Source organism: Pongo pygmaeus, chromosome 17 (genome assembly GCF_028885625.2).
Source record: "Pongo pygmaeus isolate AG05252 chromosome 17, NHGRI_mPonPyg2-v2.0_pri, whole genome shotgun sequence".
Classification (NCBI taxonomy): Eukaryota; Metazoa; Chordata; class Mammalia; order Primates; family Hominidae; genus Pongo; species Pongo pygmaeus.
The window spans coordinates 47,741,433-47,758,725 of NC_072390.2; the positions used below are offsets into that span (position 1 = coordinate 47,741,433).

The window sequence follows — 17,293 nt, forward strand, 5'->3', positions numbered from 1 at the left end:
CACAAAGAAATGATAAATGTTCGAGATGATGGATATGTTAATTACCTTAATCTGATCACTATATTCTACATGTATGGCAATATCACTATGTACCCAATAAATATCTACAATTATTATATGTCAATTTAAAAAATAAAATTAAAAATAACAGAAAAGGGGGCACTCTATTTTGGGCTGGCAAAGCAATTACAGTAGAGTTACATCAAACTTGCATTGAATCTATAAGTTCCATTTTATGGTATCAAAAAAATTTAGAAAAATAAATAATCCAGTGCAACATCTCTTTCATAAGTGAGTACCTCAGATAAATGAAGCAATATGTTCGAAGAATTAAATGTAGTTTGTGACAGCCACGGGGAAAATATATGAAAGATGACAAAGGTTTTGAGTCAATTAGAAAAATTAAAATACACAGTTAAGTGGCCAAGTAAGTGGATGATGATATCTTCATTGATATCCTCAAAGAAGAAAAAATTAACTGACCAATATACAGAAATATATTGATATTATTTAAAAAATTATAAACATCTACAATATTATTGTATATGCTAAACCATAGAATCATATGCCTTGCATTTTAATTTCTTCTATGCATGTTTACTTTGCTTACTCACTTATCTCATAGAAGATATGATTAACCCATTCAACACCCATTAGGAGAGACATAGGTCATTTGAACAGCTGGATTCAATGTGGGAAAAACACCCCAATCTTTCAGTACAGAAACACTTACACATCCGAAATTCAGATATCACAAAGGAAAGTATTCACTGACGATAATGCTAGCAACAGATGTTGGAAATGGTGTACAGACTGTATATTTTCTAGGTATTTTTTTTTTTTTTTTTGCTCGTAAGTCTTTAATAAGAAAATAGCAAAGACAGGAGACACGTATGTGTGTAAGATGGATGAAAGCAGCCTGTTGAAGTGGCCCTGCAGGTGCAGTAAAGTGGGGTGGACTTTGCAAGTCTGATATGGTTTGGCTTTGTGTCCATACCCAAATCACACTTTGAATTGTAATAATCCCCACATGTCAAGGGCGGGACCAGGTGGAGATAATTGAATCATGAGGCAGTTCCCCCATGCTAGTCTCATGATAGTGAGTAAGTTCTCATGTGATTTGATGGTTTTATAAGGGGCTTCCCCATTTGCTTGGCTCTCATTCCTGCCACCCTGTGAAGAGGTGCCTTCTGCCGTAATTGTAAGTTTACTGAGGCCTCCCCAACCATGCAGAACTGAGTCAATTAAACCTCTTTTCTTTATAAATTACTAAGTCTCAGGTATTTCTTCATAGCAGTGTGAGAATGGACTAATACAAAGCCTCTACCACAAATGGCAGAGAGCTGCTATCCAATACGTCTCTCACTTAGGCGTGGGTTTGAAGCATGTGAGCAATTATTTCTGCAGAAATGTAGTCTACAAATTTCCAGGTACTCTAGAATTCAACAACTCATAGGCCTACTAGAGGTACTTTCTATTCTCACATTACATAAGGTAGACGAACACCTCTCAGAATCCCTTCTTCCTACTATAGGCAGACATTATTATGTGTTAGATATATAGGATAAAGATGAACTGAGCACCACACTCCTGGTGCTCCAAGTAGTTTATGGTTGATAATAGCAAAAAGTAGAAACAATTGTGGATTAGCTACATTGAGCCCTCATCCTCTTCTATTCAAGCTGAGCCTTTGGAGAGAGGTGGTTTTCTTCTCATTTATAAGAAGTGAGTTTTTGAAAAGACTGTTAATCCTTAAATTAAAATCTAATTATCAAGAGGAAATCGATACAATTCAGGCAAACTACTCTTTTTTCATCATGAGTAACAGGAACACAAAGATACACAACCTTGAACTTTCTTCTCACTTCTGCTATTTTATCTTCCATTTCATCTGTCTTGTGTTTGGTTATGTGGAAAAGAGTACCGACGCGATAAGCCTCCTTATAGATGTTCTTGAGATGCTTATCATTCTTTAACTTCATTGTTGTCAAATATTTTATTTCAGATTCATATTCTGATTTTTTCCTTATACTGTAAAAGTAAAGCAAAAATTAATATTATTGAGTATATAGTGAGACAAACATTCAGTAATAGTAAAAAAGAATAAGATCATATTTTATGTTGTCAAAAATACAAAATTGCTGGATAATTAGCTAAAACTTGAAGACAGAACATGTGTCCTAGGACTCCATTTATTCTGCTGCTTCTGATGGTTACCCCTAATTGTCAGGCTGTTTCCAATTTCAGAAGCATAAGAGCATCAATAAGAAAGGCTTGGGGAATCCGGGTGCTTGCCTTTTTGAACATTCAAAATCCCTTCTATACTCCTTTCCATTTCAATTTGTGACTTCCATAAAGGTGTTTTTACTAGAGAATATGTTCAATGGAAAAGCCTAAACAAAAACCAAAGCATATAAAAGAGCAAAGTTTCTCAACTTCGATATTATTGACATTTGTGGTGGCACAATTCTTTTTGTAGGTGGGATGTCCTGTGCATTGTAAGATATTTTGCAGCATCTCCCACTAGATGCCAGTAGCACTGTCTCAGTTGTAGCAGCCAAAAATGTCTCCAGCCACTGCCAAAAATCCCCTAAAGGTACAAAATCATCCCTGTTGAGAACCACTTGAATAAAGCAATGGTTCTCAACACTAACTCCACATTATAATAACCTGCAAAGCATTTAATAAAACTTTGTGTTTCTAAAAATTCTGGATGGATTAGTAGGCTTATAATAACATACAATCAATCTGGGGTAAAGCTCCAGCATCACTATTTTTAAGCACTCCATGTGATTCTAACATGCAATCAGAAAGCAAACTATAGATATTAACTGGAGCAGTATCTAAACCTTGCATATACATAAAAATCACAGGGAGAGCTTTGAAAGTCACAGATTCCCAGGCTTCACTCTCAGAATGTGGTTCAGTAGATGCAGGATGGGTCTGAGAATAGGTGCCAGGTTGATGACACTTGGTTGCAGACCACAGTTCATTCAAGTAGCACTGCTCAAGAGGTTGGGATGAATACACATGATTAGCTTTCACTTAACAGAACACAGAGAAGATTGAATTAATGTGGCCAAATCAGCTGATGATGAGCTGCATTGATCCTTCATTTTCACCTATTCCAAAATAGGATGAAAGAATGATGTAGAAATAAGAATAAACATACATTCGGGGCAAGCAGGAGACATAGCTAGGCTCACAAACAAGGTAGACTAGAAATGGGGTCGAAAATCAAAGCATAAGTAGAGGAGAAGAAGCATAAAACTAGCTGAAGGTGTTGCACCAGATGAGCGACCAGTGCAAGGTTCACTGACTCATGGCAGGGCTTTGCATGAGCTGTGCTTGATGTGAAAGGATCATTCACTGACTGGGGCTAAAGATACATAGAGAGCAAGGAGCAAAGGCATTGAGGAGAACAGATCCTGAGACCAATAACTCAACCATGCTGCCTATTGAATCAGTAATTGCAATAATGTTATCCTCCATATCATCTTTGCATGATCACTGGGAATCAGAAAAGAAGACCACAAATGGAAGAATTTAAAGATTGGTTAATTGGGACCAAGTAGGGTGAGGTAGAAGCAATGACATAATTTCAATTGGAAAGAGATAAACAAGAAGATATGTGTGTATGAGAGAAAGAGAGGGGTGTATGTGTATGTACGTGAGTGTGTTGTGTGTGTGTGTGTGTATGTGAGAGAGACAGAGAGACAAAGTCAGAGAGAGAAAAGAGACCTGCTTATTTAGAATGGGAGGCCTCAAAAAAGACACCAAAACATTAAGAAATATCTTGTTTCCAAAGACCTAGCAATCAGAGTGTGAACCCAAAGCACTTTAGGTGATATTGATTTTATGAAACATTCTGACAAAGAACTTAAAATAAGTATATTTAAAATGCTCAAAGATCTAAGTAAAGAAATCACTAATTTTGTAAAAGGAAAAGAAATTTTGACACACGGCAGAAATTAGACAAAAATAGATAGATGGGGAAGACAACAAATTTTAAGGAATAATGAAAAGAAATATGGACAGAAATAATTAAAATAGTTTTGAAATAGAACCAAAAAACTCCAAACTGAGAAGAGTCAGAGTTTTGGATAAATAGGTAGGAATGAAGTACTAAGGTATTTACTCAAACAGCACAAAAAATATGGGGGGGTTGTGTGTGTGTGCAAGCACACACAATATATATGTGTGGCACGTTTGTGTCTATACGTAGTATATGTATACTTTTGAGTCTATGTGTACTTATGTTTGTGTACACATGCATATTTGTGTTTGTGGATACTTTTTGTGTTTACTGTGTGCATGTGTGTTAATCTTTGTGTATGTATGTGTATATATGTTGTGCATGTTTATACATGTATTTGTTTTGTGGAAAACACAGTCCATGCATTAAACGGAGTGGGACGAATATGTCATATGTGTTTGAGTATGTGTTAAGCGACATTCCATTTGATTTGCAGAAGGAACAATAATAAGATACGTTGTGTAAAGACTAGAGAAATTTTCTATACTACCTATGAAGAAGATTAGTTTAAAAATGCGAGAAATTTCTAGACTTGAGAAAAAAATAGGACCACAGACCAGATAACAAAATTAGTTGTGAGTACTGAACATTATAAAAATAAAAAATCTACAGCTAAAGATATAGTGATGAAACAGTAGAATATTAAAGATACTTATTAAGGACATACAAAGTGATGTAATAAATGCCAAGAGAAAATTATTATCTTCAAATCTAAGCCAAAATAAACGTGAAGCTATAGTTCCATACATTGCCAAATTATTATTCAAGATTGATGAGCTAAATTGACATAGCTGAAGAAAATTTACCAGAAAGTCTTTTTTTTTTAATTTTTATTTTTTATACTTTAACTTCTAGGGTACATGTGCACAATGTGCAGGTTTGTTACATATATATACATGTGCCATGTTGGTGTGCTGCACTCATTAACTCATCATTTACATTAGGTATATCACCTAATGCTATCCCTCCCCCCTCCCCAACCCCAAAACAGGCCCTGGTGTGTGATGTTCCCCTTCCTGTGTCAAGTGTTCTCATTGTTCAATTCCCACCTGTGAGTGAGAACATGCAGTGTTTGGTTTTTTGTCCTTGCGATAGTTTGCTGAGAATGATGGTTTCCAGCTTCATCCATGTCCCTACAAAGGACATGAACTCATCCTTTTTTATGGCTGCATAGTATTCCACGGTGTATATGTGCCACATTTTCTTAATCCAGTCTACTATTGATGGACATTTGGGTTGGTTCCAAGTCTTTGCTATTGTGAATAGTGCCGCAATAAACATATGTGTGCATGTGTCTTTATAGCAGCATGATTTATAGTCCTTTAGGTATATATCCAGTAATGGGATGGCTGGGTCAAATGGTATTTCTAGTTCTAGATCCTTGAGGAATCGCCACACTGTCTTCCACAAGTGTTGAACTAGTTTACAGTCCCACCAACAGTGTAAAAGTGTTCCTATTTCTCCACATCCTCCCCAGCACCTGTTGTTTCCTGACTTTTTAATGATCTCCATTCTAACTGGTGTGAGATGGTATCACATTGTGGTTTTGATTTGCATTTCTCTGATGGCCAGTGATGATGAACATTTTTTCATGCGTCTGTTGGCTGCATAAATGTCTTCTTTTGAGAAGTGTCTGTTCATATACTTTGCCCACTTTTTGATGGGGTTGTTTGTTTTTTTCTCGTAAATTTGTTTGAGTTCTTTGTAGATTCTGGATATTAGCCCTTTGTCAGATGAGTAGATTGCAAAAATTTTCTTCCATTCTGTAGGTTGCCTGTTCACTCTGATGGTAGTTTCTTTTGCTGTACAGAAGCTCTTTAGTTTAATTACATCCCAGTTGTCTATTTTGGCTTTTGTTGCCATTGCTTTTGGTGTTTTAGACATGAAGTCCTTGCCCATGCCTATGTCCTGAATGGTATTGCCTATGTTTTCTTCTAGGGTTTTTATGGTTTTAGGTCTAACATTTAAGTCTTTTATCCATCTTGAATTAATTTTTGTATAAGGTGTAAGGAAGGGATCCAGTTTCAGCTTTCTACCTATGGGTAGCCAGTTTCCCCAGCACCATTTACTAAATAGGGAATCCTTTCCCCATTTCTTGTTTTTGTCAGGTTTGTCAAAGATCAGATGGTTGTAGATGTGTGGTATTATTTCTGAGGGCTCTGCTCTGTTCCATTGGTCTATATCTCTGTTTTGGTACCAGTACCGTGCTGTTTTGGTTACTGTAGCCTTGTAGTATAGTTTGAAGTCAGGTAGCGTGACGCCTCCAGCCTTGTTCTTTTGGCTTAGGATTGACTTGGCAATGTGGGCTCTTTTTTGGTTCCATATGAACTTTAAAGTAGTTTTTTCCAATTCTGTGAAGAAAGTCATTGGTAGCTTGATGGGGATGGCATTGAATCTATAAATTACCTTGGGCAGTATGGCCATTTTCACAACATTGATTCTTCCTATCCATGAGCATGGAATGTTCTTCCATTTGTTTGTGTCCTCTTTTATTTCATTGAGCAGTGGTTTGTAGTTCTCCTTGAAGAGGTCCTTCACATCCCTTGTAAGTTGGATTCCTAGGTACTTTATTCTCTTTGAAGCAATTGTGAATGGGAGTTCACTCATGACTTGGCTGTCTCTTTATTAAAATAACTATTAAAGAATCATTTTAGCCACTGGAAAGTGAGCAAAAAGGATAAACAAGAAGATATAAAAACAAAAATGAATGAGAAATGTCAGCAAATGTATGTATTGATTGTGAAAAATTATTATTTAAAAGTGAAACCAAGGCACCATATAACTATTTAAAAAATAGGACAAGTGTAAAGATGTTCAATAGTAATTTATTTTTTGCAAAAATATATGTAATGCTCAGGAGGATAGTAGAAAAACTAAATAATTCCAGATTAATTTAAAATGTCTATAATTATCTAAACATGTTTTAAAACTAGTGTCACTAATTAGGCTTATCATAATACACATGTCTAAAGTACACCTACTAATATCATCAGATTATGTTTAAAAAATAAGATTCACTGCTGCCTAAAAAATAAAGACTGGGGACTAAACCACTCAAAAATTTGAAAATAAACATTAGTGCAGCAACAGTAATATCAGAAAATATAATTTAATGAGAAAATCATGAAAAAGAAACAAGGTAAAAGTAGATATTAAAAGAAAACAATTCAACAAGAAATGAAATACTTATTTACTTCAATATCTCTGACTATATATTTTCAAAATATGTAATAAAAAACGCAGAATTATAAGAAACAATTCACAAATCAACTATCAGACTCCTATCAGAACATCATAGGACAGGAAATAGAATAGATAGGTAGCAGGTGTATATAGCAAAACTATACCCGCAAAATTTCAGTACGAAAACCCAACAAGGATCATCAAATTGAATAATCTTACTTAGTGCTAAACTGAAAAAATTACACACACAGACATAGCTACAAACAAAATTGTGAAATTTCAGAACTCTTAAATAAGAAGAGAAAATTATAAAGTTCCCAGAGAGAAAAGACAAATTATTTACAAAGAAATTATATCCAAAATGTCATCAGATGTCCTACCAAGCAAAACTGAATAAGAAAACAATAAAAAATACCTTCAAATTAAGGAGAAAAATTGACATTGGATCCAGAATATGACACTGAGAAAAGCCTGGTTGAGTGGATTCAATAGAGAATTAACTGTGAGTTCACAGAAATAGACGTGTTTATTTTTTAAAGTTTTGCTACAAAAAAGAATAGAAAGAGATGAGTTACAGGACTAAGGTTTATTCTGTGTTTTCACACTTTATAAAATGAGCAATATTATGTAAAGCTCATGTGCTGCTAAAGATGAATAATGATTCATGGAAAAAAGGATATACTCGTATTGTGTACCAGTAAGCTGGTAAGAGATTGAGATAATTCTCATTCATTATATCTATACTCCCTATGAAGAGGATGCTTAGTTTAAAATGAGGATAATATGGGTATTAGGAGTCAAAAGAGGGAGAAGATACAAAATAGTCATCAGAAAAGTGGAGCTGTCTAGAAATTTCTTGGTCATGCTGAATATCACTTGAGATTTATGGTCACAGAATTTAAGTTCTACTCAGAAGTAAATTTATTGTGCTGCTAATGAAGCTTAAACATGAGGGCCTTTAATTGGCCGCAGCCCCTTCCAAAGTCCTTTGAGTGTCTCCCTAGCAGTGTTTTCACATGGTCATATGTTTTTATAAAGTTTGTAGAAACAAGATATTTTAATCAAAACTGATGAAGATCATTCTCTCTTTCTAATATAAGGTCTCCTCTGTCAAGTGGTATTCAAGTGACTGTGGGCATTCTGTATTCATAATATTGTTTTCTTTTATCTACTGCCCCCATATACTATAATCTCTAGGGCCCACCAAACCAGGATCCACCCTGTGAGGCTACTTAGCACACTTGTGTTTTATTTTAGCCACATTCAGCTGCTAGGAAAAGTTCAATGAAGAAAGCTGCTGGTTTAGGTAGCGATAGGGCTTTTCAAGTCATAAAAATTCAGTCTTGAATGTTATTTAAATATGTGCTTATTTTGATCCAATGTAACTAGGTTCTGTAAGAAGGGAAAGAAGGACAATAAGGTGGGATATATAAATGTAGTAAGGATGATAGATTGGTCATCATAGTGTCAAAAATTTGTTGGGTGCTAGTAGAGTAAGTTAGAAAAAGAGGTGTTGGTTATCTGAGAGTGGATACTTAAAACTGAGACCAGGAAATAACTCAATACTTGGAAATGACAAAAACAGAGTAAAACTATAAGAGAAGGTGGTTGGTGTAGGATGGGAGAAAAGACTGTTGAAAATGAGAAAGCTAATGGATTGAAAGTCTAAGTTCTTGCATGGACTGTATCACCCAAATTCATATTTCAATGCCTCTGCAGAGGTAGAAAGTAGGAATAGAAAGTATAATTTATTTTTAGTATTTAACTCTTGGAAAAAAAACTCTAAAATGGGCTAACATGTCGGGGAGTAGTTAATTTTAGATTACGTATGTATCATTTTAATGCATTATTTGTATACTTTTGTCTTTTAATGTCTGAAAAAAATTAAAAACCAAAAGTAAAATCATTTAAAACATTGATGCAAAAGTTTGTTGTGCAATGCTGGAAAAAGAAGAATTTGACACTTCTGTGAAGCAACTCAAATTAATAGACTGGTAAAACATAGCTAAATGGGTATGAAAAACACAGTACCCTGTGGATTCATTCTAGGTATTCCAGGCTATTTAACAACTTCAGTAATATTCAAATTGCTATCTCTACAAATAAATCACCACACTGTTACTTCTTAAAAAACAAACTTCATAAAATATGCCAGTATATCTCTATATTGTTCAATAGCTTTTTTGCTCATTTCCCTCAATTACCAACCCCATCTTCGGCTCACTGCAGTTACAATGGCATTGTCTTGCTTAAGATACAGTTGAACACTAGAAATAGATATTTAGAATATTTTACAGAGCTTGAATGTAAGAAAATGACTATATAGAAATTCATACCACACAGTTAATTTCAAGCAAACTAAATCTAAGTTAATCAATTTCAAATCATTTTAAACAAGCTCATTTTCCTTGACTTAGGTTTTTGAACCCTGTCTATCATGTGAATAAGTCAAGTAAAATTGTTTGCTCAAGTCAAATGTCCCAAATGTAAAGGGTCTATTTCTAATGGATGCTCATTGGTTTGAAAGACAAAGTTATCAAATTATAAACTGTTTCTGCAAGGTAAACAATCATATCATCATCGTTGTCACAAAAAGGTCTAGTAAATATTTGTATGTATAGGATAACTGAACAAAGTCTGTTAACAAATATGGCATCTGTGTTTTAATGTTGGCATTCTGAAGGTAAACTATATATGAACAGTATATCATATATTGCAGTAATTATGTAATTTATTTAAATAGTGTAAAAGTCTGGAAATGACATCAAATGTTGAGATAGTTTTCTAGTGGAATCTTAGTGTACATAACAGTTCCAATATGAGGATGTTTCATGGGGATATTCACTAGACTTATGAAATCAGTGATTTGCTTTTTAACCATTAAATTATGTTTGGACTTAAGGAAAAAGAGAAACTGGGACTAAGGGGAAGGTGATTCAGATAAATGGTAGAGTTAAAAAAGATAACAAATAAAGGAGAGAGTAAGAAGAACAGAGCTTTCTGAGATAAACAATGGATATAGTCAAATGTAGAGATAGAGAATTAAGTTAAACCACAAGCTTTTGATTTTTTTTGAAGTAGGTTTTGTGTCCAAAATCTTCTGTAGCATGTCAGAAATAAGAATCAAGACTTAGCTAACGGAAGAGAAGAGGCTGTGTTGCTAAGTGGAAAGAACATAAATGTTGGAGTTAAGTAGACCTGTATTCAAATCCTGATTGCTCCTTATGTAATTGGGGAGGATGGTTTCATACTCAATTTCCTTATCTGTAAGATTAATTTAATAATACCTATCATCAAAGTTGTAATCAAGATTAAATAAATTGAGGGTAATATATACATACTGCTTACCTGCACTGAATAACACAAATGATTCAATAGACAGTTTTTGTTAATTAAAATAGTATATAAAGACTGCATGACTCTTTATAGTGTTCTCTGCTTTAGTGAGATGACACACAATGAGAGGGAAAAAATATAAGAAAAATAATTATTAGTCTTGCTTTGGAACAGAAAGAGACACAAGTGGATGTGACATCAGAATATATAGCACAGAGAATAGGAGGACAGAGATACTGAAGCAAAGGAAGAACTAAGAATAAATTTTTATATTTGGCTATCATTCATTCATTATGTCATTTATTCAGCACCTATTGAGAAACACCCACACACACAGATACATACAATGAAGGCAATTAAGCAGCTCAGGCCAGAGAGGAAGCAACAAATAAGCAAACTGGCAGTAAGTATACATAGTGTGGAAAGTGCTAAAAGGGAAGTATGGAACCAAGGAAAGTTAGTTAAATGGATACTTATTGAGCATTGATTATATGTCAACAGCTGTGGTAGGTGACTGAGATATGAAGATAAATGGAAACAAGTTTATACTCTCATGAATAAAACAGGAAACAAAAAACAGATTCTAGTGCGATAGTAAGTACAATAATGGAAGAGGCACTTAACACTGTTTTGGTTTGTAGACAAGGGAAGATAAGTTACCAATAGGACAAGCTTCTGGCAACAGTTAATGTCTGAGCTATTATATGAAGGGTGAATTAATCAGATTTAAAAACATGCTGAAGAAGAAGAGGAAGAGAAGGAAGAGGAGGAGCAGGTGGAAGGAGGAGGAAGAAAAAGTAAATTCCTATCAGAAGAATATTGGAGACCAAACTGAAGCTGAAAACAATATGAGTTCAGATGCATAAGCATTTTAATAGGCTAGAACATAAGGATTGCTAGGGTTTGGAGATAGTTTGTTTGTCACTGTTAAAACCCATGTTGACATCTGATCCCCAATGTGACAGTATTATGGGGTGGGGTCTAGCAGGAAGAGTTTCAATCATGGCAGCAAATCCCTCATGAATGGCTTTGTGCTGTTCTCACTATACTGAGCTCTTGCTTTGGTGAGATCGGATTAGTTTTTATGGGAATTAATTAGTTCCCATGAGAGTGGGTTGTTATAAAACCAGGATGCCTCTCAAGTTTTGTGTCTTTGTACCTGTTTGCTTCCCTTTGACCCTCTCCAGCATGTTCTGATGCAGCACGAAAGCCCTAGCCAGGATGGGGTCATGCCCTTGAACTTCCAAGCCTGCAGAACCATGAACTCAATAAACCTCTTTTCTTTATAAATTACCCAGCTTCAGGTAATTTATTTAAAACAGACTCAGATCATGGGAGGAATACTAAGAGATGAGTTTGAAGTTGGGCAGGTGACAGTTTACAGTGTCCAATCTGTCAGTCTGGAAGCAGGGACTTTATCCAATAGCTGGTAGGGAGCCTATGAAATGTTTTTAAGCTGCTGAAAGAAAATAGTGTTCCCATCATGAGACAGTAAGGGCCTGGTTTATTTTATTGGTAATTGAAATAGAGAAAAAGAAAAGTACCCATTGGAGAGATATTTAAAGAAGTTGGTAAGATGCTGGAGTGAGCCAGGAGAGAGGGATATAGAATGATGCCCAAAACAGGTAACTTGGTGGATAACAGTGCAGGATTTAAGTTAGGGGAGAGAGTAGATACTCCAAATGATACTGTTGGTAGAGCTAGAGAATGTTGAGTGAGATTAAAGAGTCAAAAAATGTACAGTACATGTTAAAATAAGGGGACCAGGCAAAATTTCTGGGACAGGAGATGGAGCAAGGGTTTACATGGGCTGAGATTAGTACTCTAAACTAATCAGGGACAGCAGAGATATATCAGCTGCTCTAGGACTCCTGAAAAGAACAGCTTCACAGAGTTAAAGGAAGAACCAGAAGAATCAAGAGAATAGCATCCTGAATCTCAAAAAGGGATAGCATCAAAGAGGGCATAGACACAAATACTTGGGTAACATGTAGAAAGAAAGAGAGAAAAAAACCCGGCCTACCACAGGACTGAAAAATGACCTCATGGATTCAGGAAGAAAGGTCTTTTTTTGCACTTAAGTAAGATAAATTTTGGTAGCATGGGATTTAAGAAGCTGGACTGCTTTATGTCAATAAATGATTAATAGTGAAGGAAATATTTCTAATAATCTGGCAAATATTCCTAACTATGTGTAATTTTTAATAAGAGTAAAAGGGAACTATTGAGTGATTTGCTATAAGTACAAATAGGATGAAAGCAAATCTTTCATTTTATATTGGAGGAGGATTAATGATGTCTATAGGTTAAAAAGATAAGGAAGGAAAAAAGATAGTGACTAAAGATGTCAAAAATGGAAGTGATACAAGTAAAACTATGTCTTGAACAGGGCAGAAGAGGTTGAGACCAACAGCACAGATGGACACCTTGGCCTTGAACAAAAAGTATTATTTATTCCTTGGAATCTAAAGAGGAAGGATGAAGATGCTGTCCCTATAGAATACATTTGTTTGACAAAAAGCATGCCATGCCTTTAATTTCTCCTTCCAATTTGAGTAAACTATGGTTTAAATAAATTAAAGTTCTATTTCTGAGTTTATGTTGTGTGGGATTTATGCTGCTGTTTGAAGCTGAAAATCTATGTTCTAAAAATTATAGATCATCTGCCATTATCTTTTTGAATATTGCTTTCCCCATTCTTTCCTTTATTTCTCATTCTATTTTCCACAACTTGAATATTTCTTCCAGATTTTCTCTCTTTTTCTCTCTGTGCTGTATTCTGGGTTCTATTTTTAGGTACACTAATGAATTTCCCCCAGCTCTTTCTACTATTCAATTAATAGAATCTTCAGTAGAAATGAATCCAGTTTTAATTTTTACAAGTTTTGGTGGATTCTTTTTCAACTGCCTGCACTTTTTGGATAGCGTTCTATTAGTTTGTTTTGTTCCCATTAACTATTTAAAACTTAGATAGAATAAATCTCATAATTGTACAATCTGAGTTCTATTTAATTCTTTATTTGAAATTTTTGCTGATAACATAAGAATCTTATCATTGTTTCTGATAACTCCAATTCATGTTGGAATTTTCCTTATGTGCTTTATAATTTTGTAAGTTCATTTTTAAAAGCCTTACTTTTTGTGTGAGAATCTTGTATGGCCTCAGTCTAGGGTTTATTCCTCCAGAGACTATTTGAGCAGAGCAGGATAACTTTTCTATGATAATTTCTTGGTTGGGGCCTTCTAAAAACACTTCGATGGTGTAAATTAAAACATCAAACCATTGTGAAAAGAGGCCAGACTGGGAATGTTCTCACTTCCTTTTCTTTCACCCAGGTCCCAGATGTAGACAGATACTTTCTTGCTTTGGCCTTTGCTCATGCATGGGTAGATTTTTTTCTATTCACTTAAGTGCCCTTACTTTATCCAACTCCTTCACTTGCACAGATCCATGGCCCATGACCTATTATTTGAAGCCATTAAAATTTAATTCCCTTGTTTACCAAGTTCGACAAGGCTATTCTTCCACCCATATTTTCAGGGCAGCTAAACATCAGTTGGGAATTCAGCCTGCAGTTGTTCAATTACTTTCAATGCATTGAACCCTGAGGATTTCCTTTACTTGCCTGTAAGCCCAGCTCTTCATTTAAAAGATGTGAGCCCTGTGTATGCCCCATTTATAAGTGTTCTGTAGCAAAAAACTTTTCATGTTCTCCATTGTCCATATTGCACAAAATGTAAATTCTCATTACTTCTCTGCCTACACTCTCTTTTTAGACATCTCAAACTGTCCCATTGTTTAATTTTATGACTCCAAATTTGTCTTTGGGATCCTCCTCATCACTGGGCTGTAAACCAATGTATCTAATTGTTACTTCTCATTACCATTTCAAGAGCTCATAAGAATCTGAAATTTAATATGGCCTAAGGAGACATATCTTTTCTTCCCAAATCCTCTTCATACCATCTATAAACTCTTGTTATTTTAGCAAATAGCCAACCAGTTTTTCCTTCACGTCTTATATCCCACCTACCAAAAGGTCGAGTTAGCATCCCTTCCAAAATATATCTGAATGTCCTACCATTTATACTGTAAAAGCCTTTATCTGTATATCTTAATTATTATAATTTTTTTGAATTATCAAAAAAAGCCTTCCATCTTAAATGCACCAAAGTCCATCCATCACTAAGCAGCCCAAGTGATCTCTCTAAAATGTAAGATTATGAAAATGCCTTAATCATACGCCTCTATCATTAGTACACTTACAAGCTTTTAGTATATGAGCCCTGTCTGCCTTACCAACATTTGTCTCTGAATTACCCCTCTCATACAATTTTCTAGCAACACCGGCCTCCATTCTCTTTTCAGAGCACAAAGAATTTTTATCTGTCTCAAAGCTTCCTCTTATACTTGGAATTCTCTTCCTCAGACCTGCTTGACTGACATGTCTTCATTCAGGTCTCAATTCCAATGTTAGTTTCTCAGAGAGGTGACACTGAATATCCTTGCTAAAGCAGAGTCCTCAACCCTGCCCTGGCCTGTCATTCTCTACCACATTATTCAATTTTATTGTCCTCACAAGAGTACCAATGACTACATTTTTAATTATATATTCATTAGTCAACATGTTTATTATTATTTTCCTATACAACAATGTAAATTTAAACATTGTCATGAGCACCTCAAACAGTGTCAGACACAAAGCAGGTGTTCAAGACACACAAACACACTCACACACCTGCTTTTTAAGTCTGTTTTCTTTAAATATAAATATATTTAGTCCTAAGTATAAACTTACAATATTAGTTTATTAATCATAGTTATAATGTTATTAAATTGCTGTTTGAAAATATTTTAAATGAAATACAAATAAAGATATATGAAGCTATTTCTCAGATAAAGTACTAAAAGATAAAAATTATTAATCTCTATATTATTTTATGTATTTTATACAATGTAACAAGTTACACATAGTATACTACAAATAAATATTTTCTACTGAAAATATTGTATAGCACATAACGTACATCAACAATGTTTCAGACACTAGGTTAGTCCTTGAGGATCCAAAAATGGGGGAAATGATGACATAGGCCCTAGGTGCAAGCAGTTACAAGGTGGTGGGTTTGTAACCGTAAAAAAAAGGCTGTGCATTTTATCTTTCTAATTTTATATGTAAAAACATCACAAGGCCATATTACTTCAAAGAGAAAAAAATTAACAAATGTAATATCTTCATAGAAAGCAGGGTAAAGGAAACCACAGAATTAAGTTTTTTTGCTTGTTTGGTTTTTAATCCCAGGTAATGATAGTCACTAATAGCTAAAATGAGCTGCAGTGCAGAAGCTCCTGCCAGCTCCTTTCTTGCATTTCTTACTGTACTTATTAGGCTACTGTATTAGTCCGTTTTCACACTTCTATAAAGAACTACCTGAGACTGGGTAATATATGAAGAAATGAGGCTTAATGGACTCACAGTTCTTCAGGCTTAACAGGAAACATGACTAGGAGGCCTCTGGAAACTTACAATCATAGCGGAAGGCAAAGGGGAGGCAAGCACATATTAGCATGGCTGAACAGGAGAGAGAGAGAGTGAAGGAGGAAATGCCACACACTTTCAAAGAATCAGATCTGAGAATTCACTCACTATCACGAGAACAGAAAGGGGAAGTCTGCCTCCATGATTCAGTCACCCCCCCCACAATCAGTCCCTCTCCCAACATGTGGGGATTCAAGATGAGATTTGGGTGGGGACTTAGAGCCAAGCCATATCAGCTACTGAAAAACATAACTTCCATAATAATTATGTATTTTCTTAGGGGCTCATTGAAGGCAGGAAGTTTTCCACATATATATTGTAACTTTAGAACCTACCATAATGTCTGCATACAATATGAATTCAATAAATGATTAATAAGTGATTGAACACATTTTAGTTGGACTGAATTAACAATTTATGTAATTTAATATTTGTTTTAAAAGTAACATTTTATTGAAGTAGAACTTTTATACAGAAGAGAGTACAAATCAGAGTATAATTCAATGAATTTTTAATGTGAATACACCAGTACCATCCTCATTCAGAAAAAAAAATACATATATATATATATATATTACACATGGCCAGCAGAATCCCAGGAGTGTGCTCTCTCAGTCACTACCACCCAATAAGAACTGCTATCCTGACTCCTATGACCATTTTGCCTGCTTCTGAACAAGATCAATAGTATATACAGCCATTTTGTCTACTTTTACTCAATATTATGTTTCTAAGATTCATTCATGTTGTTGTGTGTAGCTGAAATCTGTTTATTCTCACTGCTGCAGAGTATTCCTTTGTATGACTATGTTATATCTTACCTATTCATTCTACTTGTTCATGATTACTATACATTTGTTTATCCTCTTTTGTGAAGTGACTGTTCAGTTCTGCAGATTTTTGTTTGATTATTTGCTTTTTCTATAATTTTTAATTATTTTTGTTATTTTATATTTACCATTATATTATATATTTATTATTTTATTATTTACTAATTTTTCTTCACCAATTTTTTTGGTTTATAAATTTATCTTCTCAGATATAGCTATAACAAATATATTTTATCAGTCTGGTTTACCTTTTCTCTGTCTTAATGGAATGTTTATTCATCAGTTTTTTTCTCTATGATGGTATTTATTTTCCTGTTTAAGAAAACTTTACCTGACTCATATTTATTGATATTTTTCTATGTTTTCTT

General features: G+C 34.6%; 1 protein-coding gene across 4 annotated transcripts in view; it reads right to left on the reverse strand.

Annotated features, from left to right (window-relative positions):
- The window catches only part of CCDC178 (coiled-coil domain containing 178), a 515,145-nt gene that overhangs the window by 314,799 nt on the left and 183,053 nt on the right, over positions 1-17,293 (reverse strand). For all 4 annotated transcript variants that reach the window (XM_054461207.2, XM_054461206.2, XM_054461208.2 and 1 more), the window contains exon 15: positions 1,848-2,031. In XM_054461207.2, the coding sequence (XP_054317182.2) occupies positions 1,848-2,031 (184 nt within the window). The remainder of the gene's footprint in view (positions 1-1,847; positions 2,032-17,293) is intronic.